The 27,178-nt window shown below is 38.6% G+C and overlaps 1 protein-coding gene across 4 annotated transcripts in view; it reads right to left on the bottom strand.

Moving 5' to 3' along the window:
* The window catches only part of LOC148420488 (zinc finger matrin-type protein 4), a 96,186-nt gene that overhangs the window by 55,643 nt on the left and 13,365 nt on the right, over positions 1-27,178 (bottom strand). The window contains exons 1-4 of one of the 4 annotated variants that reach the window (XM_088421949.1): positions 21,482-21,539; positions 21,332-21,381; positions 10,006-10,122; positions 4,752-4,844 (exon numbers count right to left, since the gene is read on the bottom strand). In XM_088421949.1, coding sequence (XP_088278075.1) covers positions 4,752-4,844; positions 10,006-10,122; positions 21,332-21,361 — 240 coding nt within the window. In that variant the 5' untranslated portion in view covers positions 21,362-21,381; positions 21,482-21,539. Of the gene's footprint in view, positions 1-4,751; positions 4,845-10,005; positions 10,123-19,919; positions 20,016-21,331; positions 21,540-27,178 lie in introns of those variants that run through there. The other 3 variants (XM_088421947.1, XM_088421950.1, XM_088421948.1) reach the window with 3 other exon arrangements.

Raw genomic sequence — 27,178 nt, 5'->3', positions numbered from 1 at the left:
CCAAGTGACTGTAAGCTGTGCGAAATCCAACGAAAACAAACGCTAGGAAAGGTTATGAACCAAGTGCTGACCGCCGTAATACACTTGCAGTATAACTGTTTGTGTATTTAGAGCCCACATGAGGTGAAAGCCAGAAGGGGCTGAGTCATGTCTTGTTCACTTAGGAAGGCAGATGGAGACGCAGGTGTGATTTATTTATTTATTTTTTTCCCTAACAATGTATTTATCTGTGTACATGAACACATGCGTCCATGTGTGCCCTTAACATGCCAATTCCATGTGAGTAGGTCATCTGGTGCATGACATTTTTCCACACAATACAACTATGAAATCATGCCGACATTTTTTTTTTCATTTGATTTGATTTTGATCAGTTAAATAATTTTAGATTTTCCACATTTTTTGTCAAATCCTGTCCCGGGGCAGGTGTTTTCTCTGTATTTAATAATAATAATAATAATAATAATAATAATAATAATAATAATAATAATACAAACCTAAAGCAAAGTTGGTCGTCAAGTAATTCTGCAAAAAGCTGAAAAAGTGATTGTAGTAAGTGACAGTACCGAGGTTTTTATCTCTGCTTATTATTGGTCTACAGTACAAATACGTCTTGACAGATTCCTTTTCTTTGCTTTTGGAACTCTAAAAACACACACACATACACACACACACACACAGACACACACACACAGTATTTTAAGCATGCCTCTGCCTTTCTGCATTTAAATCACTCCAAATTATAAACTAAGTATAATCTCTTTTTTTGAAGACAATTTGCCTAAGGCTCTCAACCTCTTTTATCATTTAAAACTGTGCATATTTCTTAATTCACAGACACAATTATGCAAATATTTGTGTGTGTGTTTTGGCACAAAGATTCAGGTTTGTTTGCTGACTGAGCTAACTGGCCCATAACAACCAGGCAAGGCATTCTCCCTCGCTTTGTGTGACGGCACTAGAATTTACCGCCTTGTTTGTTTTTACACCAGCAATGTCCACACACAGTGTGTGTGGGTGTGCGTGTGTGTGTGTGTGTGTGTTGTGAGGAACTTAGTCTTGGTAAATAAATGGCGCACATGCTGTTGTATGCTGAATTATCCCACTGACATCCATCACATTCACACCTCTTTTTCATTGCTGTTGCTTACATACTGCTTGGCGTCATTAACACACTCAGCTCTGCCTGTCATGCAAGCATACAGTGAGACCCGCAAAGAGCTCAACTTAATACCTATACAAAATCCTCAGAGCGCACACACACATTTGCACAAGCACACACTCGGAATGCACTGCCCTCTCCCACCATTGCCTGCAGTAGTCCGATACAGAGCTATACTTGGCATCCACTGAAGCTCACCAGAAACGGCACCATCGCCTCTCTGGGGAGAATTACAGCCCACAAAAACCACACGAGTGATTCAACAACATATAAATCCCCATGGGCGCTCCCTTGCCACGGCCAAGCTTGAGAATGGATGGTCCAGACAGGTTACACCGGGGGAAATCAGGCTCTCTCTATCCTATACAGTCAAGTACAGCCAAGGACATCATGACCCATTTTCACCTGCAAGTTTCTATTTCTATCAAAGAAGTCAAAATTACAATTATTGAAGGAAATCCCATAGAGTGGGAAAAAATGAAAAACAGTATCTTTCCTCACACGGTCCCTTCCACTTTGAAAAAAAATGACATGGCTCATTTAGAATGTGTGTACGCTGTCAAACTAATAAAAAACTAGCTCACCTCAAATAATTCCCTTTTTTTTCCTCCCTCAGGGTAAAAAAAGTAGTTGTAATTACATTCAAATGACACCTGAGGCAGGTGGAAGACTAGTTAGCACATCCACCTCACAGTTCAGAGGCCAGGGGTTCCATTCTGGCTTCGGCCCGACAGTGTGGAGTTCGCATGTTCTCCCCGTGCTGACGTTTTTTTTTGTTTTTGTTTTCCTGGGTACTCCAGCTTCCTCTCACATTCCCAAGAACATCTATTGCAGGTACACCGGGCTCTCCAAATTGCCCTTAGGTGCATTTGTGAGTGTGAATGATTGTCTCTTGAGTGCCCTGCGATTGGTGTACTCGGCTGACTGCCTAAAGACAGCTAGGATTGGCTCCAGCGCACTTGTGACCCTTGTGAGGACAAGCGAAGAAGAAAATGGATAGATGGATGGATTTATGGATGACATCTGATGCAATCATGTGTAACAACAGGTGGCACCCGTAAAGCTGACGTTTAAGGTAAAATAATCTTTTAATTCACCACAGTATTAATTACCATTTTGCCACTACAACAACAATTACTGTACTTCTACTTCTACTTCTACTACTACTACACTCGAAATGGATTGGTCAAAGCCATCCAAAAAATTGGTTAAGTTTGTAGTAGTTCAGAACGATTCTTTGGTTAATGTAAACAATCTTATTATCAACCAATCTATACTGGTGATTGAAGTAATTCAAATTAGTTTTTATTTTAAGTTGAAAGATATTGGTTAATTTGCGTGCGGCACATAGGCAGCCTGGTTAGCACGTCTACCACACAGTTCAGAGATCCTGGGTTCTATTCCAGCTCACCCCACTCTGGTCTCCTCCCACACTCCAAAAACAGGCGTAGTAGGTATATTGGACACACCGAACAGTTAGGTGAGAATGGTCATTCTTCTCTGTGTGCCCTGCGATTAGATGGCACCAGGGTGTCCCCTGCCAGCTCCCCAAAGACAGACCAGCAAGCCAGCAACCCTCATGAAGATAAGCAGCTATGAAAAATGGATGGTTAATTTGCCTGCAGGTATAATTTCGAGTGTTCACTTCTTTACTTACAGTGCATGTTATTGGAATGTGAACAGAAACCTGACACAACGCACAGGAATTGCAATAGTCACTGGACAAAACCTAGATGGTAGTTAGATGAAAATGGTACCATTTTGAAGCTAAATTCTTGTTTTTATTATTATTTCTTGTGATTTTTGAATTTTTCTTGTGATTGTGTTTTGTTTTGTTTTTTTTCATATTTTTTCAGATCCAATAATTGCACTCATTTAACCAGAAAGCACTTTCTGTGTCCTTGAATTTGTTTTGATGTGTGCTGTGTGACCAACGATGCTCACACTGAACATTTTGAACAGTCCATGTAAAACCAGAGATTAAATTATCTCAGTGCAGTATTTTGGATAGGTGTACTATCCAAAATATTTTTTTAGATATTCATCATGTCTCCTCTTCACCCCCTTTTTTCTGTTCTGTTGTAGAGTATGGGTTTCTTCCCTTGATGAAGGAGCGGAGTCACTGGCCGCACCCCTCAGGAGGAAGACACCAGGTTATTCCTCGCCTTCCACGGTTGCTAGATCCCGCAATTCCTGTTGGCTGTCCCAAAATTCCATATTGAGGTTTTGTTGTACTTTTTGTATTCTGGTTTTTCTACCGTCGTGGAAGTTTTGTGTTGCTATTTTTCTCCCAGTGCGTTGTTCTCCTGGACTCTGAACCCTCTCCGCTGCCCTGGTGCGTATTTATTTCCTAGACTACTTTTTACAACTTTCGTTTGGTTGAACTTTGGTCGTTTTTGTTGTACTTTCCTATTTTTTGTGTTTTGTGAACTTTTCCATGCAGTTTCTGCACCCATATTTAAACTCCTCTTGGACTGTTACGAGCTTGTTTGTCTGCTTGGGGTCCACAACTCTTTCGGCTCTGTGGTTACGCTGTGACACCCAGGACTTTGGAATGTATATATAATGTTAGAAACCAGTGACAAACAATGTAGTAAAGTATAACCAATTTCATTGGTTGTTTGGCAAACCAATAAAATCAATAGCCACATAACCAATAGAATGGGACGAATTCTGACTAATGTATTAGTTAATGTAAGCAAAATCATCTTTTCATCAGTTTTTTTTTTTAAACAGTGAACTTTTAGAGTTTATTACTACTAATAATAAGAATACTATTAACAATAATAACACATCAACAAAGTTGTGTATACATTGATCTGGTGCGTCCCTTTCTTATGTATGGCAGACAATGAAAATGAATAACCTAGTACAATTTATTGCTTGGGGAATATTTATTCAATGTTTTTGAATAGCAAGACATTTAAAAAAACAATTTACAGTTGTGTCAAATCAACCTATGTAAATGACATGAATTCGTATGAATGTACATGCATAAGGATTTTTTTTTATAAATTGCTATGATAAGTTAAAAATTACTTTGACAACTACATTTGTAGGCTGATCTATGTTATCGTCATATTATGACTTCTAATACATATATTGTATTATCCATCCATTTTCTACCCCTTAATATATTATATTGCAATATACTGTAAATTATGTTCTAAGTAATAGAGAGAGTGACACTCTAATAACTACCTTGACCCAATTAAATGCCTGCTACTTCCTGCTGCATGGTAAATAAAATGTAGACAGTGTCATGTCATTCAAATCCCAAACTGAAGTGATTATATTAAACAGATAAACATATGAACATGTGAAATGAGAATAATGTTAAATGTTGAAGTGAAATGTCAAATGCAATGGGTGAGGACTGATGGCATGATGTCAACATCTCTCTAATTTAAGCATGACAAATCTCACTCAAATTTGATATCATTTGACAATGACATCTTATTTTATTCATTAAAGGTTGGCTGTGGACAAAAATGCACAAACACAACAGCCTGGAAAAGGTTATCCCTGTTTCGAGTGGGGTATGCAGATATTCAATATGTAATGGTGAGTACTGTAAGAGGCAACATACCGGATTGTCCGGCCTCAGTCTTTTCGAGGGTGGCCCCCCATCTTCTGGGTGAAGCATATAAAACAGTCGCACCTTGTTGGCATGTTTCTTGCTCTAGAACAGACACATACACAGAAAACAAAAGAGATGTCAGTCCATTTACATTGCATATGCCCTACCGTAGATTCCTGTAATGTTATGATACAGTACTTATGTACAGTATTAGCTTCTGCATACATTGGTTTAGCTCCACCCAAACTTATGTGTATTGATTGGTAATGGGTAAACCTCACGTTAGGGAAAGAATGCAAGTAGAAAAATAGAAACGAACATCAGAAACTGGGATGTGCTGGGAAACTGGATTTCTAAAACTAGTAAAAGCATAGTAAAAAGCAAATTTAGGAATATATAACAGCTTTATGGCAACTGTTACATCAAGGAACAAACCAAACACAACAGTAAATACTAGACTCGATATGACAAAAATGATAAATACAAAAATTGACAAAACGTGCCAAACATATGTCTGTAGTAACTGCATAGCAAATGATATCACAGAACAGTAATCAATGGATCTGGATTTTTGTTAAAGTGATTGCATTTGTATTGTCTGAGGCATTCTAGCTAGACTGTGGCTGCGGTTTATCTATAAAACATTTTGGATCGTGGGTAGCATGAAACATGAATGTCTTAGATTTTATCTTTCATGCACTTCTATAATGACTCAAACTGTTCCAAGCAGAAACACGGCACCTGAGGCTATATTCAAAATGACAGTGAGCTGTCCTTGAAGCTGCTCACTGTCACTTTAAAGCGGGCCAATGAAAATCGGATGGAAAAGCGCCGCAGGTGAAGAAAATAAAATGATAGCATGTGTTTACAGTATGCACGAGGTTGACACGGCTATCTCCCACTATTTGTCGGATCTGATTATGTCACATTTTGACCTCGCACAATGATATACCTGTGTTGCCATTTAAATCAGGGAATGATAGTGTTATGATGACAAAATAGCCAACTGTATATTGTAGCCGAGCATGCTATGATACCATATAAATACATTAGTGTGCTGTCCATTGTTACACAGTGAGTGCATTTATTTATTTAGCTACCATCCATCCATGAGCTTGTTGCCAATTGTGGGGCACACTGAGACAAAGCATTCACACTCACAACTATGCGTAAGGGCAATTTGGAGGGTCAAATGCACCTATCAAGCATGTTTTCCGAATGTGGGAGTAAGCCGGAGTGCCCAGAGAGAACCCACGTGGGCTGGGAGAGAACATGCAAATGCCAGACATGAAGGCCGGAGCGAGCTGAAATCAAACACGGGACTCTGAACTGTGAGGCGGGTGTGTGAACCACTCTTCCACTGAGCTGCCCAGGACAAGGACATTCATTTAAGAATGAATGAATAAATATTGTTTCAGTGTTTTTATGTACAGAAAAGTCCCCGACCTTTTTTGTTCCCCTCTTCACGGCATATTTTCCTCTTTACGACATCAACAACTCTTATGACCTTAAGAGTTGGTTGTGTTTATGTTGTTTTGCCTCCGTCTCCATCATTTTATCTAATTGCTTTTCTTCTCTGGTCCCGTAAAACTGCCTGCGCTGCTGCAAAGCGTCACTAAAATGCTGGTGTGCTATTGGGCGGCGTCACTGTGTCACTAAAATGCTGGTCTGCTATTGGTCGGTGTCACTGTGTCACTAAAATGGAGTCACTAAGATGCAGACATGTTAAATACTTGGTCCTAGTGTGAGTGCTTACAATCTTGTATTTATTGTGCATTTTAGTTCTTAATTCAAACTTTTAATTGGTTAGCCATGGGTTTCAAGATTGCTAGTGATGTTAAAGTGTGAAGTAAGAAGATGATTAGTATGGAAACAAAACTGGAGAAAATCCAGAAATATGAAGAAGGCTAGGCGAGGTTAGGCTACCCTCGCTAGGGAATATGGCCATAACAAGCGTCACTCAAAGGTAAATAAATCCTTTATATATTTTTTTATTTATTATGTTATTTAATTGTGTACATGTATAGTATAACATAAGTAGAGCTTACTATACTATTTTGTAAAGGAAATACATGTTTTTTAAATCCAATGTATCAATATAATAGTGTGTTCATGGAACTGTGTTATTCTAATAAACATTGAGACATGAAGCAGATATAGTCTTGGCCCAGGAGAAATCAAGACAAGTTGTCACCTCCAAAAGAAACAAATGGCATCCCCCGGCACAACATTCCACCAGGAACAAAAGGCCAGTTGTGGCCATCAAGAAAAGATATCAATTAGGATTTATGTTGCTCAGACTTCCTCCCTCTTCTAAAGAACAAAGAGTTGTGGAGACACCATTCCCACCCGCACGCACACACATGCACGCACACACACAGACACCTGCATTTCACAGTGGGACCACATGCCCCAAAAGGGTATAAGAACTGAATGTTGAAGGTGAAACAATGCCATTTTCTGCTCGAACTCGTGGCAGGACTCGCCCGAGGCCTCGTGTACTTTCCCACTCTGTCTGAATTAAATCAATTATTTATTATGTTGTGGTATGTGCGATCTTTCAACAAAAAGAAACACGCCAGGAACTTGTTTGATGCGAGAAGTTTCTCTAGATTCCTTTATTTGTTACCAATTTTTAATATGCATGTACAACTTTTATATGCATTAGCTAATTACCAGAGGTTTCTATCGTCTACCATATGACAATTTCGCCTTACAATCATAACTCCGGAATGGATTAATTTCCACTGTACTCGAATTCAGTTATATCACTACATTGTTGGTGTTACACCCCAATATATATATATATTTTTTTATATAATTGCTACTCCCATTTTGAGGAAAAGCTCATTTTGATCAATACAATTTGGTTTCAGTGTGTAAAGTAATGGCAAAAAGAGAGCCAGAATCCATTAAAGGCCATGATTTAGGATTTTCAGTGAAGTGTTTAAACAAGACAGGGCAGGATATAAAGCAAGGGAATGGACGACTCTGACAGGTCATTGTATTTGCTGCTCCGCTGCATCGATTGGATCACCTATGCCCATCCTTGGAAAGGTACACCCCCACCTTCCCCAACATCTCTCATACCCCTCCGCCCTTTACTTGTCAGACCACTTAAATGACTTTTGTTAGATCTTGAGTATGGTTGCGGCTCTCCAAGCAGTCTTATGTTTGTACATAAATGGCCGTGTGGTTGATGGCTGCGGGATGGCTGCTAAAAGCATGACATTGTCGCACCACTGCGCTGGCCCTCATAGCTCTGACGGCCACCATTAATGGACCGGGCATGTTTTTCGTTTTTCACTCAAGGTCAAAATCAAGTTAGACCTGTGGTGATAAGGATGCCTGGGTAAAAATATTTCTTCTCAGTGTTACTAGAATGAGAGTAGTTGAAGCTCGATTTGATTTTGAAAATATACCGAAGCCAGATCCTCAATTTCAGTAAAAGCAAGAACCCAACATAAAGACTAGGATGGGTTGAGTTTAAGATACATGAATAACAATTTGTAGTCTCTCACTGCAGGATATTTGCAGAGCATGCTTGAAAAAAAATGAGGGGAACAATGGCTCCTTGCTTAAATTGGTTTGATTAGTTATTGAGTTTTTATATCTTTTTTTTACCTATCTTTTTCTATGCTAGAAAGGTTACAGGCAACCCAAGCAAGTTGGCATTCACTGTAGTAGATCAGTTTATGGACAGCTGAACTGAAGCGATGGAAATGTCACTTGAGAGTCCGTATGTGCTTTATTATTGTTTACTGTACAATGTTGGACAGGCATGGACTAGTTTTTCATCCTTCATTCTGCCATCAATTTTTTGCAAGAAGAAATAGACACTTTTAGCCATTTTTGTATCAACGCATAAAGTAGATTATTGAAATCAGTAGTCCAGATTAATGACGACAAATCTAGATTCATACACAAGTAGAAAAAAAAAAAGCAAAAATGTGACAACACCGCTAAATGTTAGTTATTCCACCGCACCTCTTCTCTGGACAACGACAATAGCAAGTTTAGTTATCCTTAAATTGTATTACACCCCCATGTAATATAATGTAAGGATAACTAGACTTGTGATTTTAAAACATACTGTTGGTCAACAAGAACATATTTATTTGCAAGTTATTTTTCAATTTACATTAATTTAATGAAAAATGGTCTAAATCTTACACAGTGTCACTTTAAGGAGAAAGGAGGAAGGTACAGAATAAAATTCTGATGGTCAAACGTGAAGGTCACATCTGTCCAATTTCCATGAGCGCAGTAACTCACCAACGCCTGGAGGGAATTTGATTACACCCAGGACAAATTTTGACCTTACACAAGGAGAAACTGTTTAAGATTTGGAGAATCCATGACACTGTAACCTTGGCAATCTCGAGTGACTCATGTTATAGAATTTGGTAGGAAGCTGGTGGAAGCATTCCACTATTACTTTTTTGTATGAGATCTGGGCTGCTCCAATTCATTCTTGGCCCTAGTGAGAATACATTTTAAATGGATGGATGAATAGATATGTTTCTGATTTATTTGTCAAATCCGTGTGCCTGATGTTAACATTTTGCATTTGTTTTGCTGACATAGTTAATTGTGTACTTTCAAATGATATTATTCATCCTCTCATCCTTTGCCAAACTTTATATGCACTTTTCAAGGTTGTGTGTGTGTTTTCTTCTTTTTCCTCTAATTAGCATACTCGGTACATACTCGAGCATTTGAGCACACATTGTTGCAGTCCTTCCTCACTCTCTCCAGATAAGTGCTTGTCCTGATTAGTTTCCTTGTTAATCCCAATTGTGCCTTGTAATCAAGAAAGACCCCAATGCATGAATGCATTGTGTGCGTAGGTGTGTGTGTGTGTATGTGTGTGTGTGCGTATGCACATGTGCAATCGGTAAATATAGGACAGAACTGATTATTTAATGGCTATTCATTAAATTACTCTTAGGGAGTATGCTGAGAGGTAGAGCACATTAAAACAAAAACAAATAGTGTCTGTGTGTATGTGCTTGTATGTGTGCAATCCCCAACCATTACCATGCTGCATTAAGTCTATGGATAATGGATGAGCCCTGTTTGTCTGTACAAATAAGCCAAGTACAAAAACGACAGAGCAGGAAGCTGCCTGCCAAAGCAACATTTTTGTTGTTGTTTCAGACATGCAATTCCTTTGTGTTTACTCAGTTTGCAAATGAGTCGTGCCCAAAAATAAGTCAGGGATGACAAAAAAAAAAAAAAAAATGTACGGAGACATACTTACCTCATAGTGTGCCGTGCGCTGGGACTCGGAGATGAGCTGGGCATTGCAGATGTTGCAATAACTCTCTGTGAACAAGCCCCCGTCCACCATGCCTGCAGACTTCATCTTCATTGGAGACTACATACAAATACACCAATACAAAAAACAAAACAAAACTGAATCGTAACAAATGTCAGCATTTTTTTGAGGTGCTAAATCATGCACGTCAATTCGGGAATACATTTAACATAGGGACGATGACGCTTTGTCCTCCTGTGGATTATCTCAGCTTCAATTTAGAAAACAAAGGCCTCAAGATCTGACTTGCACTGGTGCACTTTATTTAGCGAGGAACTTTTTAATCATCCAACCATCATTCCATGAATCATTCATTCATAGTTCACGTCTTAAAGGAAGGTGAGAAAATACAGAAAATTTAGTTGTTTTTTATTGGATTTATGAGTACAATAACAGTTGCTTGAGAACAAGAAGCCTGTAATATGTACACATTCAGTCCATCTGGAAAGTACTTGCAGCGTCTCACTTTTTTCACATTTTTTTATCTTACACTTACAGCCTCATTCCAAATTGTATTCTATTAATTTCTTTCCTCAAAATTCCATGCAAAATATAAAAAACATTTTACTGATCTAATTTTGGCAGCAATTACATGCTGAAGTCTTTCTGAATATGATGCCACACGCTTAGCACAACTGTCTTTAGACAGTTCTGTCCATTCTTCTTTGCAGTAATTCTCAAGCTCAATCAGGTTGGATGGGAGATGTCTTTGCACAGCTCTTTACAGGTCTCTCCATAAATGTACAATCTGATTCAATCTGGGCTCGCCTGGGCCACGCCAAAACCTTCACAGAAGGTCAATCTTCTAAAATCTTGGCTGCTTTAGGTTGTTGTCCTGCTGAAAAATGAATCTTTGACCCAGTCTAAGGTCAAGAGTGCCGTAGGGAAGTTTTTCATCCAGCATAGATCTCTATATTTTGCTGTCTTCATTTATCCTTTTACCAGAGAATTTAATTTCTCATGTCCTGAGAGTCATTCAGGCAATAATGTTTTTTTTCCGTTTTAAATTCTGATGTTTAGGTGTATTTGATACGCATGGTCAACAACAATATAATATAACACATCAACAATGCTTTTTTATGTAAATGACATGCTTTCATTGTGTGACATGGCAAAAATCTCCAAAAGCTGCTAACGCGAGGAGAAGATGTATGGTGCATTCACATGCACTCAGACATTTAAACTCAGACGAACAAAAAGTCTATTGATGCAATAAACATACTGTAAGAAACTGCACTACTATTACTACGACTACTACCACTACTAATAATAGACAGGTATTATAATTACTATAATAATAATGATATAGTGTAGTTTGTAATGTATTGGACACTCCAAATCGTACTTATAGGTGTCTGTGAGTGTGAATGGGTTCTTGTCTCTCTGTGCCCTGCGGCTGAATGGCAACCAGCTCAAGGTGTCCCCTGTCTACTGGCCAGACACCGCTGGGATAAGCACTCGTAAGCCTGCAACACTTTTGAGGATAAGCAGCTAAGAGAATGGATGGATGGATGAATGGATGAAAATAATTCTTAACAAAACTATTATTGTTTGGTAAAAAAAAAAAAAAAAAAAAAAAATCTCATTGCTCATCAAATCAAGTCAGTGATTCACAAAACTGTTCAGCAAAAAACAAACAAAAAAAACAAACAAAAAACGTTTTGATTCCTGAATAAAACTTCATACATGTGGATGTTTGTCATCAATAAATTATAATTGAGTAAATTTGGAATTCAACAGACTGTCGTCGAGTGGAATCCCTATCTTCCACAAATATTCACTGCAAAAATGGCCAGTTTGTTCCAACAATAGCATTGCGTAGTGAAGCTAAGTGATTTTCTTTAGACTGGTCAATAATTTGTAAAAATGACAGCCACATGTGAGAAGGAGCTAATCGTTCAAAGAAACGAATACAAATACAAGTGATTAATTGTGAGATAGAGCAAAATCTACAAAATTTGTTCAAATTTATGACAACACAGGTTAGGTAGCCCAGGCTTTGTCGAAGATAAAAGCAGGAAGCCACAGGCAGAGGTAGACAGGACACTGACGAATGACAACTGACACGAGCATTGCGCTGTGCAGACGCCAGAAAATCCAACACTTTCCACACTTATTCTTAACAAACACAAATGCACTCTTATCAGTCAAGTAGAATGCAGGACAGTACATTAGCATGTACAGAAAGTCATTCACAAAAGAGTTAACTACAGCAACAGCACGTCATATGCAAACTCACTTCACTGCACAGAAGAAGCAAACAAACATACAAAACGCGATTTTTATTAGGAAAATTTCCTCTTTCGGCTTTCTGTGGCTAAAAGAAGCATGGCAGCCTCCATTTGAGCTGCGCTAGCCATGTTATACAATTAGCAATTACTGGCCCTACGATTATATATATGCTGTATATACAAAAAAAAGGTTGATGTAATGGAAAACATTTATTTGCATGCTATCAAAATTTATAGCATTTACAATATTTATAGCAATACAATAAAACTCTTCCACAATAAAACCTCCATGTGCAACAAATACCCCCCAGTGTGAAAAAAAAAAATCCATGCATTGAAGCCCTTTCTTCTTTCTCCCAATCCCCTTGTTGCATAATACGAAATGTGTTGCTTTTGCCTTGCACTGAAAATCAATACAGTGAAATCAAGCCAGTAGCTAAAGTCTAGCTTGGTTAATGCTTGATGCACCGGCATGCATTTTGCAGCACTTTCTACTTGTGCGGCTTTCCCCCGCAGTGAGATGATATTCTCCCATCCTATAGTTTGCAGTAAATGGAGTCTACAGCATACAAAAAACACGCCTGTAAAACAGAGGTAGAGAACCCTAGAAGATTCAAACAATCCAAATTCCTCCAAGCATTTTTAACAGACGAGCAACAGTTCATCCACCATATTTTCTGCTCGTACAGAAATTCTGGAAGGTACACAATGCGGAAAATCTGGGCCGTGTGGTTGCCAAAATAATGTCAATTTGACGTGTGGAGCCGCATCAAGCTTAAACCAAGCTTAACACTTGAAGACAGGATAAAAGTAATAAGGATGCAAAATAGATGAAGCAAAGTGAAAGACATTATGCAAGAAATTGATGTAAGTATGCAAATGAATGCTTATTGTAGATTTAGCAACGTCTTTCTTTTTTTCTTTTTTTAAAAGTGTTGTTTTTAACTTCAGTCAGATTGTAGATTGCAGAACACGTTTTTATGTTTACGTGTGAGACATAGATTTGTCCCGTAGATTTGTCCCGAAGTCCCGTTGTGAAAAATTTCTGGCTGCAAACTCGACACACTGTATATTCATTATTGCGTAGGTGACAATGGCTACATTGCCTCACGACGCATTTTTTAGCCCAACATGAGTGTGTGAAGTGCATACATCAGAAAAAGTATAGCATAATCTCTTGTGAGTGGTTTATTTGGTTTTATGCTGCGTTGAGGTTCCCAGTTTTCAGCGTCTAGGTTTCTCATTGTCTCCATTTAAAGAAAAAAAAGATATCACCTTGAAGATGAGCTGGGTGAGCAGATGCACAAATATGTGCAACTTTTTGATTGCAGCTTAAGCCTGTCTGGCTTGCTAGTACAAGTGAAGCGGTACAGTGGAAGACTGATTTGCAAGTCTGCCTCACAGTTCTGAGGTCCCGGGTTCAATTCCAGCTTGCTGGAGGGAAGTACATGTGACACTACCGACATGGAGTGAAACAGCAACACATTTTAAAAACCGTGAATGTTGAGCGTGCAGGACCATAAAACCAAAGTGTGTACAACATTGCCGTAGCGACATCAGCGTCCTCAACCCCTGCCTGAGTATAAAGACGCCTTTTGATCTGGAAAGTAAATTCATTTGAGCTCAGGGGCTGCGTGGCGGAAAATCCATTCACAAGCGGGCCGGAGAGGTAATATCATGCTACACGTTTTAAAAACAGTTAGTGGCAACTGAATGCACATTTATGCTATGCGTGTTGACCGAGTCCGGATTCTTTGTGAATAACGAAGGTCAACTTTAAATATATTGTTGAAAAGTACACTTTAAACGTTTAGATAAAGTAAAATAACTGTCTTTTTGGTCACCTATGTGTTAGAATATAGCCAATTCCTTCAGTTGCATGAAATGAACTAAAATGTTCTATGATTTTTTTTTTCTTCATAAAATACTTATAGAACACATTCTACGATGAACTAAGAAAAAACAAATAAATAAAACAAAGCATAAATCTCCAGAGAAAGGATAATGCCCCAATCAATCTGTGGTTTTACAACTACGTTGCAAGGAGTACAGTGAAGCGCAAAGAATTGAACAGAATCAAATGGTGCACGGTAGTGTCTAATTTTGGACAGTTTGTGGCACACACGTAATGACACGACAGAAGACTGCAAAAAACCCTTAAAGAAGTCATCCTGACGTCACGTCAAAGACAATGCCACTCTATGCTAACTGCTGAGCTGTATATAAGGTAAATTGAAATAAAAGAGTGACCGTTTATAACACAACAGGGACCAAAGCCAAATTTCTGGTACAGTTTGGCACAAGCATGGCAACTGGTCACTCCCACTTTTGTGATGCTAATCTGGGCATATGTTTCAGGTGGTGCTGCTGTTTTGGTTTTCCACACGAATTAGATCGTATTCTATTTTAGTCTCAAGGCAATGCCCTCAATAACAAAGGAAAGAAAACACATTTGTAAAAAAAAAAAAAAGGCTTTTCAGTTAACTAAAAACTATTTGATTTATGCTACATAAAGTACTGTATTTTCTGCACCATAAAGCGCACCAGATTATAAGGCGCACCCTCAATTTATGACATATTTTAAAACTTTTTCAATCACAATATAGTAATACTCAAAGTAATAACAATAATGACTTAAATAATAATTCTAAACTCTCAATAGCATAATAACTCAATGTCAGTATGACCAACCTTGTTCAACTGTAAACACACAAAAGAAACAGATAAAGCTTACTTCATCAGTTCATTCCCCATCTACGGATCCCAATCTCAATATTGATCCTTATATAAGGCGCATCATTAGCTTTTTTTTTTTTTAAATAAAATTAAGGCTTTTGGGTGCGCCTTATAGTGCGGAAAATACGGATTGTGGACAAAAACCAAAAATTTGAACATTCTTTACACCAGGGGTGTCAAACTCATTTTTGTCGCAGGCCATTTTGTAGCGAGAACGATATGTTGAGGAAACCAAGTCGATTTTAAAAGATCTCATAGTATTATTACCGTACACAACAAATTGGTGGCTTAGATGTTTTGCAATCAGAAGTAAAGCATTCTAGTTTGTTCATTTATTATTTATATTACTGTAACAGAACAAACCAAAAAATCTCAACTTTATTTTTCATTATACACGACAAGCTAAAGTTAAAGGGTCATGGAAACGTACATGATTTGCTTTCGCGGGCCACATAAAATGACGTGGTGGGCCGGATTTGGCCCCCGGGCCTTGAGTTTGACACCTGTGCTTTTCACTATATGCCGAATTTGAATTCATCAAGCGAGATATTTCAATGAGACCCGAGCAACCCAATGGAGGCTGTCATTGTGGATTCTTAACAACCCCAAATTGTCTTATCGCTTTCCTAGTGACTACCACGGTCGAAAAATGTTTTAATGATGTACTTGGTGCTCCCATGTCGGATTCTTCATTATGTGTGCCCTGCAGTGCGGAGCTCTGACAAGGTTAGGGAGCGTAACGGGTCTTAAGGGAATGATTCAGGAAAAGCAACTGCTAAAGTGGATTAGATCTTTGCCCCAAGGAAGACCAAGATGATAGTTGTTTGCTTGGGCAAAAAATAGTACACAGCCTATGACACCTGGATGCGTCTTCATTGGTCAGCTCTACTAAGTGTGAAATAGCACTGCCATTATGCTGAAAAGATTGCGAATCGGTGTCACTGTGACATTCCATAAAACCGACTTGAGTTGACAAGTGACAGGAAGTAGAAGTCTTTATCTCACGTCGAGTGTGTAATTGCTTCCAATCAATGCACGGCACCTAAACACATACAGTATGTGCAGGCTTTTAATTACGCCTCTGTACTCGCCCCGTGTGTTAAGTGCACCTTAGGCCTTTCAATTAACTGCACACATGCTGAATAGACACTTCCGTTATCTTGCTCAACCCGCTCAACCATACCTTCAAGTGTCAAAGTATATAGTCACGCAGGTGGTTTCCATCTTGAGCTGAAGACAAAATATAAGATCTATTATTTTTGAAAAATTCTCATGTTGACTGTTGGCGGCCTGTAACAATAACTCACTAACTCGGTTGCTATCAATCAGAGGAGAAAAAGGTTAGCATTGAAGGGCCTCTGGGAAGAACCAAAATGGTGCCTTTAGCATTCACATGCACTTTAAATGATGGCTTGGAGAGACTTTCTTGGTAGGTGTACACATGTTAGTTATTCCCGCTGAATATTGATATTGTTAAGTGAAACTGGCCTGAGGCGCCGAGTAGTTCCAGGGGCCCCTACACCCTACCAAGCCAGTTTCGTAAACTTCCACCCACGACCCCAACTGCATGTACAGTATGTTCAAAAGAAATATAATATAAATATAATCATCATCGACAGCATCATATAGAGCAAAATATGTAGACTAACTGTAATTTTTTTTAACAGGTAAAAACAAATCATAATAAATCACATGGGTTTGCAACATCATATGTACTGTATGTATAAATGCTTCCGCTACTAAAGTCTTACCCCATCCATATAGCTTCTCAATAACTGGCAGCAGGATTAGCCTTATCTTCTAAATATCTTGATTTCTTGTGAAAATCACAAGGGAAACGTGAATACAGCCTAATTATTAGAGGCGATCTGATGGTGGGATGTGTGGAAATGCATGACCAACAAAGCATGAAGATGGAAAGACAGATAGTGGATGAATTCACCACAGTGGGGCTTGAGGAGTGACATGTTTATATTGTGGTCGCATACTAGTGATATTCAGGTTCACAATTTAATGGCAGCCATTTGCCAGAAGATCATATTATTTTGTCGAAAATCTCATTTTATTTATTTACCCATAAATTTTAATTTACAAGTACCTTTTTCGATAGTCCACCCTGTTTACGTTAAAACTTTGAATTGAATGTACATGAGTTAAATTAAGGACAAGAGATTGACATGATAAACAATGATTAAAAAAATAGCTCTAAACTCTAATTAGACACAGAGTTGAAGATTAAAAAAAGAAAAAAAATTGAGGATTAGCATGCTAGCCAGATCGAGGCGCCTGAAGACAGTCAACCTTAAGCGGATTCTCTTTTTCAGACCACATCAAGTATTTAACATGAATGTGAACTCTGAGCCTCCTCACTGAAATCTCAGTGCTTCTAGCCCATTATTCATTAAAAAGCTGTCACTGCATTTGGAGGTGGCTTTTATATCTTTCTAGTAACCGCTCAGGTATTTTTACACAACCTGAGCTTGGAATATCCATTATGATTATTAACCTTCCTTGTACCCTGATAGCCCTGTTTAAAATGAGCACCTCTTGTGCATCTACATTTTTAATGCAATAGGAGGCAGTATTAGTATGAATAATGCATGGTTGGCATTCGCTTATAATGTTGATCAAGGTATTTTTGTAGAACAATGAAAGTGAAACTGTTGGAGGTTGGGAACGAATGAATGAAACATAGGGTAGGGAGAGGTTCCTCTATTACGTTTTTATTAGTCTAACCCTAACCCTTTAATGGCAATAGCAATCGTATTCCTAAACCTACAAATCTCGATTTTAACATTTTAACAAAAATCTCAATCTCAGAACCATACAACAACAACTATACCATTTACCCTAAACTCTTACAGTACAAAATCTGTCCCTAATATGACCTTCACCAAACCATCCCACCCACTAAACGTTACCGTGAAACCCTACATTAGGGGTTACCAAGGATGCCTGCAGTTACCAGGTAGCCTACGAGGAGAGCATAATGGCCCACAGGCCTCTTTTGAAATAGATCACCGGGGATGGGGCAAATTTTCCCTATAAATGTTGTAGAAGCAATCATTTAGAAAAGTAAATAGTTAAAGAGATTTGTAGGAAAGTCATTGCATAAACATCGTTTAATAATTGCTGAAAATTATTGTCCGAAATCGTTAGCATGAATGTCTTGACATAGAGGATTATTACTAAATAATTAGAGGTAATTAATGTGAGCATGTTTTTTCACAAGTGTGCATCAAACTACCGTATATTTCCATGTAAAAGTCGAGGTTTTTCTCCCCTCATTTTCAACCCCCATATCAGGTGGATCGACATACCCACATAAATCAACCAGATCAATTTTTTCCACATATCTGTGTTTGAATAACATGAATTCAAATGTGAAATAAGTAATGTCATGTGATCTACAAGGATTAAAATAATTTTATAAAGAAAATTAAAGAAAGATACTTATCCGTTCAAGACAAAAATGTGAGAACAGTGGCATGTTGCGTGTGGATGTCAGCAGGTGGGGGGGAGAAACACAGCGAGGAACAACCGATCCACGCTCTGACATTAGTGTATACATTGCCTCGCACTTGGCCCATTTCCACCCCCATCCACTTCGCCCTATAACCGCGCCGGTATCTTATTTGATAAATGATGAAGAAATGCATCTAAAAGTACTGTAATGTTATCATTTTGACAACACACACCGTGTGTTTTAATTGGACAGCCATGATATGTGCAACCACTAAAGTCAGGGGCAGACTTACACTAGCGTTTTTGTAAAATACCCCCAAATTGATGAAAAAAAAAGGCTTCATGTCCAATTGAACACAGAGAAATATGGTGACAGCATTTTTCATTAATTTGTATCCTGCCGTAAAACCTTAACCCTTAAACCTAACCCTCTGACCATAACCGTTAATGAAACCCTACCCTAACCCTAAAACCTAGCAATACCCAACCATTAACCTATACGTCAGATTTAATTTTAAACTATTGTCTTTTTGGAGCCGTTGCCCTGGGGTTTGATTTATTTTCAGAATTTCATGGCAGGACGGCTCTGCAGAAAAAACACAGCAGGTGATTGCAGTACCTGTACTTTCTGCCAAGTTCGTCAAGAAAAAAACATCAATGAACTATGAAAAAAAGCAACTATCTGTCCTCTTGCTTTCACAATTTCTGCAAGTCTTTCTGTCATATGATCTAAAGAGCTGTTATTTCTTTGTTGAAATGTCAAATTATGCAGCCAGTATATTAAATATTGACCCCAGCTTGTAAGCCAGTGATCTGTGTAATAACTGACTCATGAGACCAACAAGCTTGATAAGATACCTCATACATTGCAAAAGACCTCTGCAGTACCACTTTGAAGGTTGGCAGCACAAACAGCTCAGTATCTTGCAAAATACTTGGGCACCGAGATGAACAAGTCATCCTTTTTGCACAAAAGCAATCAAAGGCTGAGCCTAGTCATAAAAAAAGAGAAGTCTTCAAAGGAATCAACAACCTAATTCATCGCATTAGCACTGCAGCAAGTCGCTTTGTGCTAAATACGGCAAACTAATGCAAATACGGCCCGGTATAAACAGAACTCTGCAAAATACCAATACAATGCAGGAGCCGAAATAGCTGACACAGACCAAATATTAGGATTCTTGTTACCCGACCTCATTTCTAGAAACACTTTTGGCTGTATTTTTGATCTATCCATCCGTCTATTTTCTAGAACCGCTTATCCTCACAAAGTTTGCAGGCTTGCTGGTGCCCATCCCAGCTGACTTTGGGCAGTAGGCAGGGGACACGCTTAACTGGTTGCCAGCCAATTGCAGGGCACACAGAGATGAACAACCATTCACACACCCAATCACACCTAAGGACAATGTAGTATGTCCAATTCACCTGCCGTGCATGTTTTTGGAGTGTGTGAGGAAGCCAGAGAGCCCGGAGAGAACCCACGCACGCTTGGGGAGAGCATGCAAACCCCAGGTAGGAAGACCGGAGCCAGGTGGGTTTGAACTCGGATCCCTTGAAATGTGAGGTCGACATGCTACTCACTGCACCACCCAGCTGCCTGTTTTTTCAATATTTTGTTTATTTTTTTAAGGCGGGTCATTTCAACTTAAAATCCCAAAAGCTTTTGAGTAAAAATTGACAGCTGTTATCATGACACAATTGAGCCGACAAGAGATGTGTGGGATATGAAATTCCATGAACGTATTTAGCATATATTTGTCTTGTCGTGTTGTGACTTGCATTTCTGTTGCATTTTCTTAAAGCAATGTGGCTTCTTATGGGTTGAAGAAATTTATCATGGTAAACATGGTACCTTTGTCTAGAGACAGTCAGGAGAGGTAACCTCTATTGTAGTCCTATGTCTTTGTGATACTAGTTGTATCACAAAGATTTAGGGGTGACTATCAGCATCACAAAGACACAAAGTATCAGACATATTGAGATCTAGTCTGTCAGGGGCCTGCCTGCTGTGTCATCAAAAGAGACAGGTGCCATAACACCTAGAAGTGTAGGAGAACACCTTTAAGGTGCATTGTTTCATTCTCAACCTTGAATACTGTACACATATTAGTCGACTGGCACCCACAGGTCTAGGACACCCTGGCACAGACAACAATACGTTAGAATGTTTTACCTTATAACGTAGCCGTTATTCACAGATGTAGTAAGTGGAGTGCGTAATAGTGTATCAACAGATAAACTGTCACATTCTGTGTCCCTAGTGACTTTTTGTTAATAAAACTTTTTATATCTTTAAAGTTTGTATAGTATTTTATATCTTTAAAGTTGCCTTCAGCGTGTTCCGGGGTTCCCATGTTCATTCCGTCACATTTGTGACATGAACCTTTCTAATGTGTGTTTGAGTACATCCAAGTGTTTGCACAGTTGCTGAGGCGGCTGGTTTCGGACCCTCCACGTGAAAAGGGGCAGTGCTTGATCGGAAACAACTCAACATGCTGACGTGCACATGAGACCACCCCCTTTCTGTGGACCAGCCAATCCAATATATGAGAGCGGGAGACGAAGCCGCATCATTTCGCTGCGACCTGGGAATGATCCAGAAATCTCTGTTTTTAACATTTGCCTTGTATACTCTGTTAGACAAATTGGTAATCATAATTCTGCAAAGTGTTCCTGACGCGATGAATGCGTCCAAGTGTATGTTTATCCCGGCTCATACACAAATGGGCAAGAATCTGTCGCTAAGGTATGTTAACAGCGTTATTCAACTGGGCCCGCAAACAAAGCTCAAATTAAATGTGACCAATATGACAAATTGGAGTATCAAAGCCACTTACTTGCCAAGCAAGAATTGGAACCACTAGCATCCATCTTAAATTGCAGTTCCCTGTGTGCATCGAACTTGAATTTAATGATTTCTCCACATTTTTGCATTATGTTCTGTCTCTACAGCAAAAATTCCAAATCGTGTAAGTATACGGTTTTACCAGTAAGTGTGGAAAAAGTCCTCAATGCCCAGTATAAGGTATACAATTGCTTCTCAAAGATTCCTTTGCATCATATTCTCTAAACTATTGGTGATGAAATAAAAGCAAAGCCCAGTGGTGGGGGGGGAATAACGAAATAACGAAATGTAAACCATCACCTCTTTATCACAATTTTTTTAGTAGCCTCTACTTAGTCACTGCAAACATTGAATTCCCGGAAGTGGCTCTCATTTGTCCACACAAGATACAGTCCACACGGATACAGTGTTTTCAGTGAGAAGAAAAATACTGTAATTCCTACAATATAGGATGCACCTGTGTATAGGATGCACCCTTAGCTTTCTGGTCAAATTCTGGTATTTGCTATGTTACTGTGCATAAGATGTACCAAGAGTAACAATGTAAAAAATTATAGTAAAACACAATCTCATCGTCCTAATTCTTCATATTTTCTTGTGTTTGTAACTGTGTTTCATATTTCCCACATTGTGAGTGGTCAGTGAACACAATGACAGCGTAAGATTCAAATATTCAAAGAGATTTATTGTCACATAGCATGAAATCACACAGTGAAATTCTTAATGTTGAAAGCGCTCCTAGTAGTTGTTTTTTCTTTGTTTTTCAACACCACTCGAGTTCATTTTGCCATAAATACCCAAATTTGCCTACCATCCGGTTCCATTGAGTTTATGATTGTATGTATATTCTAAAATAAGACAATTAATAAACAAGTCAAATGGAATACCTTTCTGTGTCCTCGAACCAGTGCACTCTTATTTGAATCGGTTGGCGACATAATAACCTTTACATGATCCTCTCCGTTTTAGTAATATTCCTGTGTCTGAACAAGGCTGACATTGCACGTTGGTTCAGTCTGCTCACTTCCTTTATTGAAAATAATGCTGTAACAACCTCAGCTAACATGAACTGCTGTTAGCTGCAACAGACAATGACTGCTAACTGCTACCTGACATCAACTCTCAAGCTTGTACTGTTACGGTACTTATAAGTGAAAACAACGCTGATACAAAAAAGCACATCTATGCGTCAAAACTCGGCTTATGTGCCTGTCGCATCAATTTTCCTCAAATTGTGCCTAATGAAAAACAAAAAAACCTTTAAGTTATCGTTTATAGGACCATACTTTTGGCCTTCATTTTTAGGCAAAAAAAGTGTGTCTTATAATTGCGGAACTAAATAAGAGAAGTCGCCAGTGACCGTGGCAACCTAAAATGGCTGCTCTCTGGATTCAGCCATGAGGGGCCAATACAGTATTTAGTCCACTATTTCTAAAGTCTGTGATCCCAGGGTACATATAAGCAAACGGCCTATCAGGCTCACATTTTCATCTGCTCACTTTATAGTCTTCATTTAACCTAGCATGTTTGTTTCAAAAATATGGGCGAAAGCAAAAAGAACATGCATACACCATACAGGTAGGCTGGAGACAACAATTAGGCCCTAAACCTTAAAAATGTTGCAAACTGTTCTTACTCCCAATTTTCTAATGTGAAGTTTTGTAGAATGCAGCCCCTGACTTCTGTTCTGAGTTGTGTTGCTAAAATTGGCACTCCAATTAACATTTCTCGGGAAGTAGCAGATAACAACACTTGTGTGGAAATTTTTACTGCTCCCGTTCACTGTTTTTCCAAACTGCACTTGAAGACTGCCCGTGCTCACCTCCTCCCTCTTGCTGTCCTTCCCTTGGTGCTCGCATGGCCTCGAGTGAAGTGATTATTCATGAGGGGCAGTGCAGGCGAGACTTATCTACTCTCCAGAAAGAAGAGCTACTGTATCATGCATCTTACTACTACAGCAGTGGATTACAGTGCATCATGAATCGAAGCACCCTTCCCAAGACTGATAGTTTCGCAAATTACAGTATTCATGATATTTGCAATGCGGATGCCTGTCTGCCTATTTGCATTTAAATAGTTGGTTCATCTTCACAATCTGGATAGTGAAAACATTCCAGTCTTGCAGAGCTGCGGAAGAAGGAATTTTAAAGAGCGCCTTGTTTCCTTGAACCTGAATCCATCTTTGAGCAACAGATTACGGAGAATCGGCTCCTTGTAGTCAGTGCGGGCGAAAGGGATATTGACAACAACCAGCTGGTCCAGTGATGTAATACTCTCGGATTCTTTATGTGAAGCAAAACGGAACTCTTGTGACCCATCACCAATGTAGTAAAATAAATGTCTTCATTATGGTGTTTGTCTTTTTAAATTATCTACAGTTTTACTACTACACGCCTGCTTGCGCTAAGACATTACAATATAACAAAACAATAGATTCAAAGAAACAATAAACAGTTCCGTTTGAACAAAGGTTGTATTGAAACTGTTATAACGATACATTGTCCAGGGAATACTGCAAAGAAATAATATGATTAAAGTCTTGCATGATGGAAGAGCACGAGCCACTGAAGAGTTCATTTCAAACACTTCCAAGGCTGCTGCAGACTTCATTATCACATTAACAGTTACGCTGTAACATTTATTTCTGAAGAAAAAAAAATAGCATATCTAGTATGTACTCATAACACTCGAAAACAATTTGAAAAAAAGACCTTTTTTTTAAGAATATATTTTTTTCCTCAACAGCTTATCCTAGAAAGGCAGAATTCTTTCACTTAGCTGAACTGAGTCTGTTATAAGAAGAGTTGATTAGGATTGGACTCATCTATAGCTGCGTGGCAACTTGTTTGTGCAGTCAAATGAAATAGTGCGGTGAGAGGTGTGTGTAGTTCTCAATAGAGATCAGAGCTATCAACACCTGCAAACAAAAAGCTAGCATAATAGCATTAAGACTTACATTTGTCTTAACCTTGGAAACATGGGCAAAGTAAGTCAAGAGATCAAAATTCTCAATTGGACTTTAAGTGTATTTTTTGAGAAATAGTTATTCTCTTATAATCAACCATACCTAGATTGTTAGCTTCTCAATGTATGACACTTCTACTACTAACCTTTGGAACTATGTAGCGTGCTCATTTTATATTCAACATAATCCAGAATTAATTCAGGTATAAATTAGCAACACTTTAACACAGATGGAGATGGGATTTCTAAAAAAAAAAAGGAAAATAAATATTTTAAAATGTCAATTCAGGGGTACTTTCAAAGAGGTCTATTTAAAAGTTTGTTCAGCGGTTTCAAGGTTTTGTAAAACCCTTGTTCGTTGAGTCATTGGTCCCGAGGAGTGCAAAGGAACATCTCTTTCCCATTTGTAAGAGATCAAAGGGAACATCCCATTTGGTTGAAGTAGCTCCGAAAAAAAAAAAAAAAAGTCTTTTCATAACCTCCATTTATAAAATGTCGCTTCACAATCCCTGACAAAACCTTCCTGCTGTTGAGGTGTTGGGGTTTGGCTCTCAGGGGGGGGTCCTTTGTAATGGCAGATTGTCTGCTTAGGGCCTCAATATGGACTCATTAGAGGGCGAATCAGGACTATTATCGTAAAGAAAAAAAAAGTTAAACCAAGCCCATCCCTGCCCCCCCCTGTGTTTAGCAACAGACTCTTAGGCAAGTTAGCTTAATGGGGGGTAGATGACATGGAGCTGTTATGTTCCTGTAACATATGGGAGAGGATATAGTGGGTGGCAACAAAACTGCTGGGGTCTCCAGATTCTATCAGCAACTGATTACTCTCCTTTATGGTGTTTGTTGAAACTTTGCAGGCAAACTCTTTGGGCGTCGTAGGCCATTTATCAAGCAGTCGTGGTATTTGAACCAGCATTCATGCTAAACCAATATCATCAAGCAATATTTTCATGAATAAAATCCCCACAACTTTGTGAGCAGACATTCAAAATTTTGAAAAAGGTTTCTTTCAAGGCATCAGGTACACAATAGCTAAAACACTGTTGGTTAAAAATGAATAAAAGCTGAAAAAAACTCATGTCGGGCAACTTAAAGTTTGTAATGCATCTCTCTCACTATCCCTCAACCCTCAATTATCTCATCACCCAATTAGGGATCAGAAGCAGGCGCTTTGTCAGGTGACACAAAGGGCTAAAGCACTGCAAAGCGAACACACTATAATTTATATGATGGCTTCCCACTTCAAGTGTGGCATTTCAGCTTTAAAGTAGCGCTATTTGAGTAAATGATCTGTACCCATATAACCGACATATTGAAAGATCGTCTTTCAATGCACATGGTTCAAATTACAAAAGCGTATTGGGTGTACTGTAAATATAAATTGCCGCACCCTCAAGGATTTGCAGGTTTGAAACTCAATGAGATATGTGAAAACAAGTCACCTTACCCATATGGACATTATCATCCTCATATAGCTGTGCAACAATAGTAAACTTGAATTAAATGCACGACAACTCAAATCCACGCAATACAGTAAAACAGTTTATGCCGCAGTAGTATAGGGTGTTTAAGCAAGGTAATACTGCAAAATTTACATGGTTCCACCTATGCAACATTACTGATCAAAACTGCTCATAAGCAGGCTTGCAAATAAGTGGCACGCAGGTACACATGCGCGACAGAAATCACGATGTGTCTTGTGCTTCACTGCGCGTATTTGTGCACCCTCCTTAACTTTCTCCCATGACAACAACCAACCTTGAAATAAAAAAAAAAAAAAATGCAAATCTTAATTTTATTGCAACTACATTACACATGATAGAAACAACACCTCCCTAGGGTCACCCCCTTCCCCCTCTTGCAGCCCCGCCTGCCCCACTATTTGAGAAGCAGTGTTCTAAGAGCTATATGAGCTATTGTAATAATTGGCATTTTTGACTATGAAATTACAAGATGTTTGCATTCCACATCCACACACATTTTTTATTTATTTTATTTTTTGCAAAAACACCATATACCGCTAAATATCTTACTCAGCTGCGCTCATGCAAATTTTGATCTGAAACACTCAGACGACAGTGTTCTTTTGATATGTATGAGCTTGAAGGGTACGGTGAGATGGGTGCATCACACTCACACTGTGTAGTGGATTAAATAGGGCATGACCTTGCAGCACCTACCATCTATAAATAGGCCAAGTATGTGTGTGATGTCTGCTCTTCGAGACACGCGATAGTTTGCCCTATAAACTAAGTCAATGCAAATCTGTTTATGTGCTTTTAAAAGCGTTTTGTTGCTTGAAATGATATTAGGATAGCCAGAGTTCCTCTTCATCTCAACAATAAATGTAATTTTAAGTATTTTGTTGTGAAATGATTTTGTAATAATATTCAGATGTACCGTTATCATAATTTGTGGAATATTTACGGCTTGAACAGAACAGTTCTATCTATCAAACTATTATTTACGGCTTATCCAAGGTTGGGTCACGGGACTTGAACTATTAATGAAGCCAATTGTTGGTGTGATATCAGCTGCTATGGTCACCCCTTTTTGACTTCAGTCATAATGGTTATGTATTTACCACAATTTTAAATTTTTATGGATTGAAACTCTTTGCCATATTTCCTGTGTTGTATTTACCGGAGTGACTAGCTTGCTCTTTAGTGTATCAGTTGCCATGTTTCTATACCAATTTAATTTGCTTCATTAATTCATAATAATATGTGGAAAAGTATTTGTCCACTTTCCCGATTTCTGTGTTTTGTGCATATTCATCAGCAGCAAAGGCTTCTTCTCATCGTAACAAAATTAATGTCACTGAGATGACACAGCAATACATACAATTCCACCTGAAACTCACAATCAGTTGTGC

The sequence above is a fragment of the Hippichthys cyanospilos genome, chromosome 8 (assembly GCF_059441005.1).
Source record: "Hippichthys cyanospilos isolate Australia breed blue-spotted pipefish chromosome 8, RoL_Hcya_1.0, whole genome shotgun sequence".
Classification (NCBI taxonomy): Eukaryota; Metazoa; Chordata; class Actinopteri; order Syngnathiformes; family Syngnathidae; genus Hippichthys; species Hippichthys cyanospilos.
Note: the sequence above shows the minus strand (reverse complement) of the source record. Positions and strands in the feature narration are given on the sequence as shown.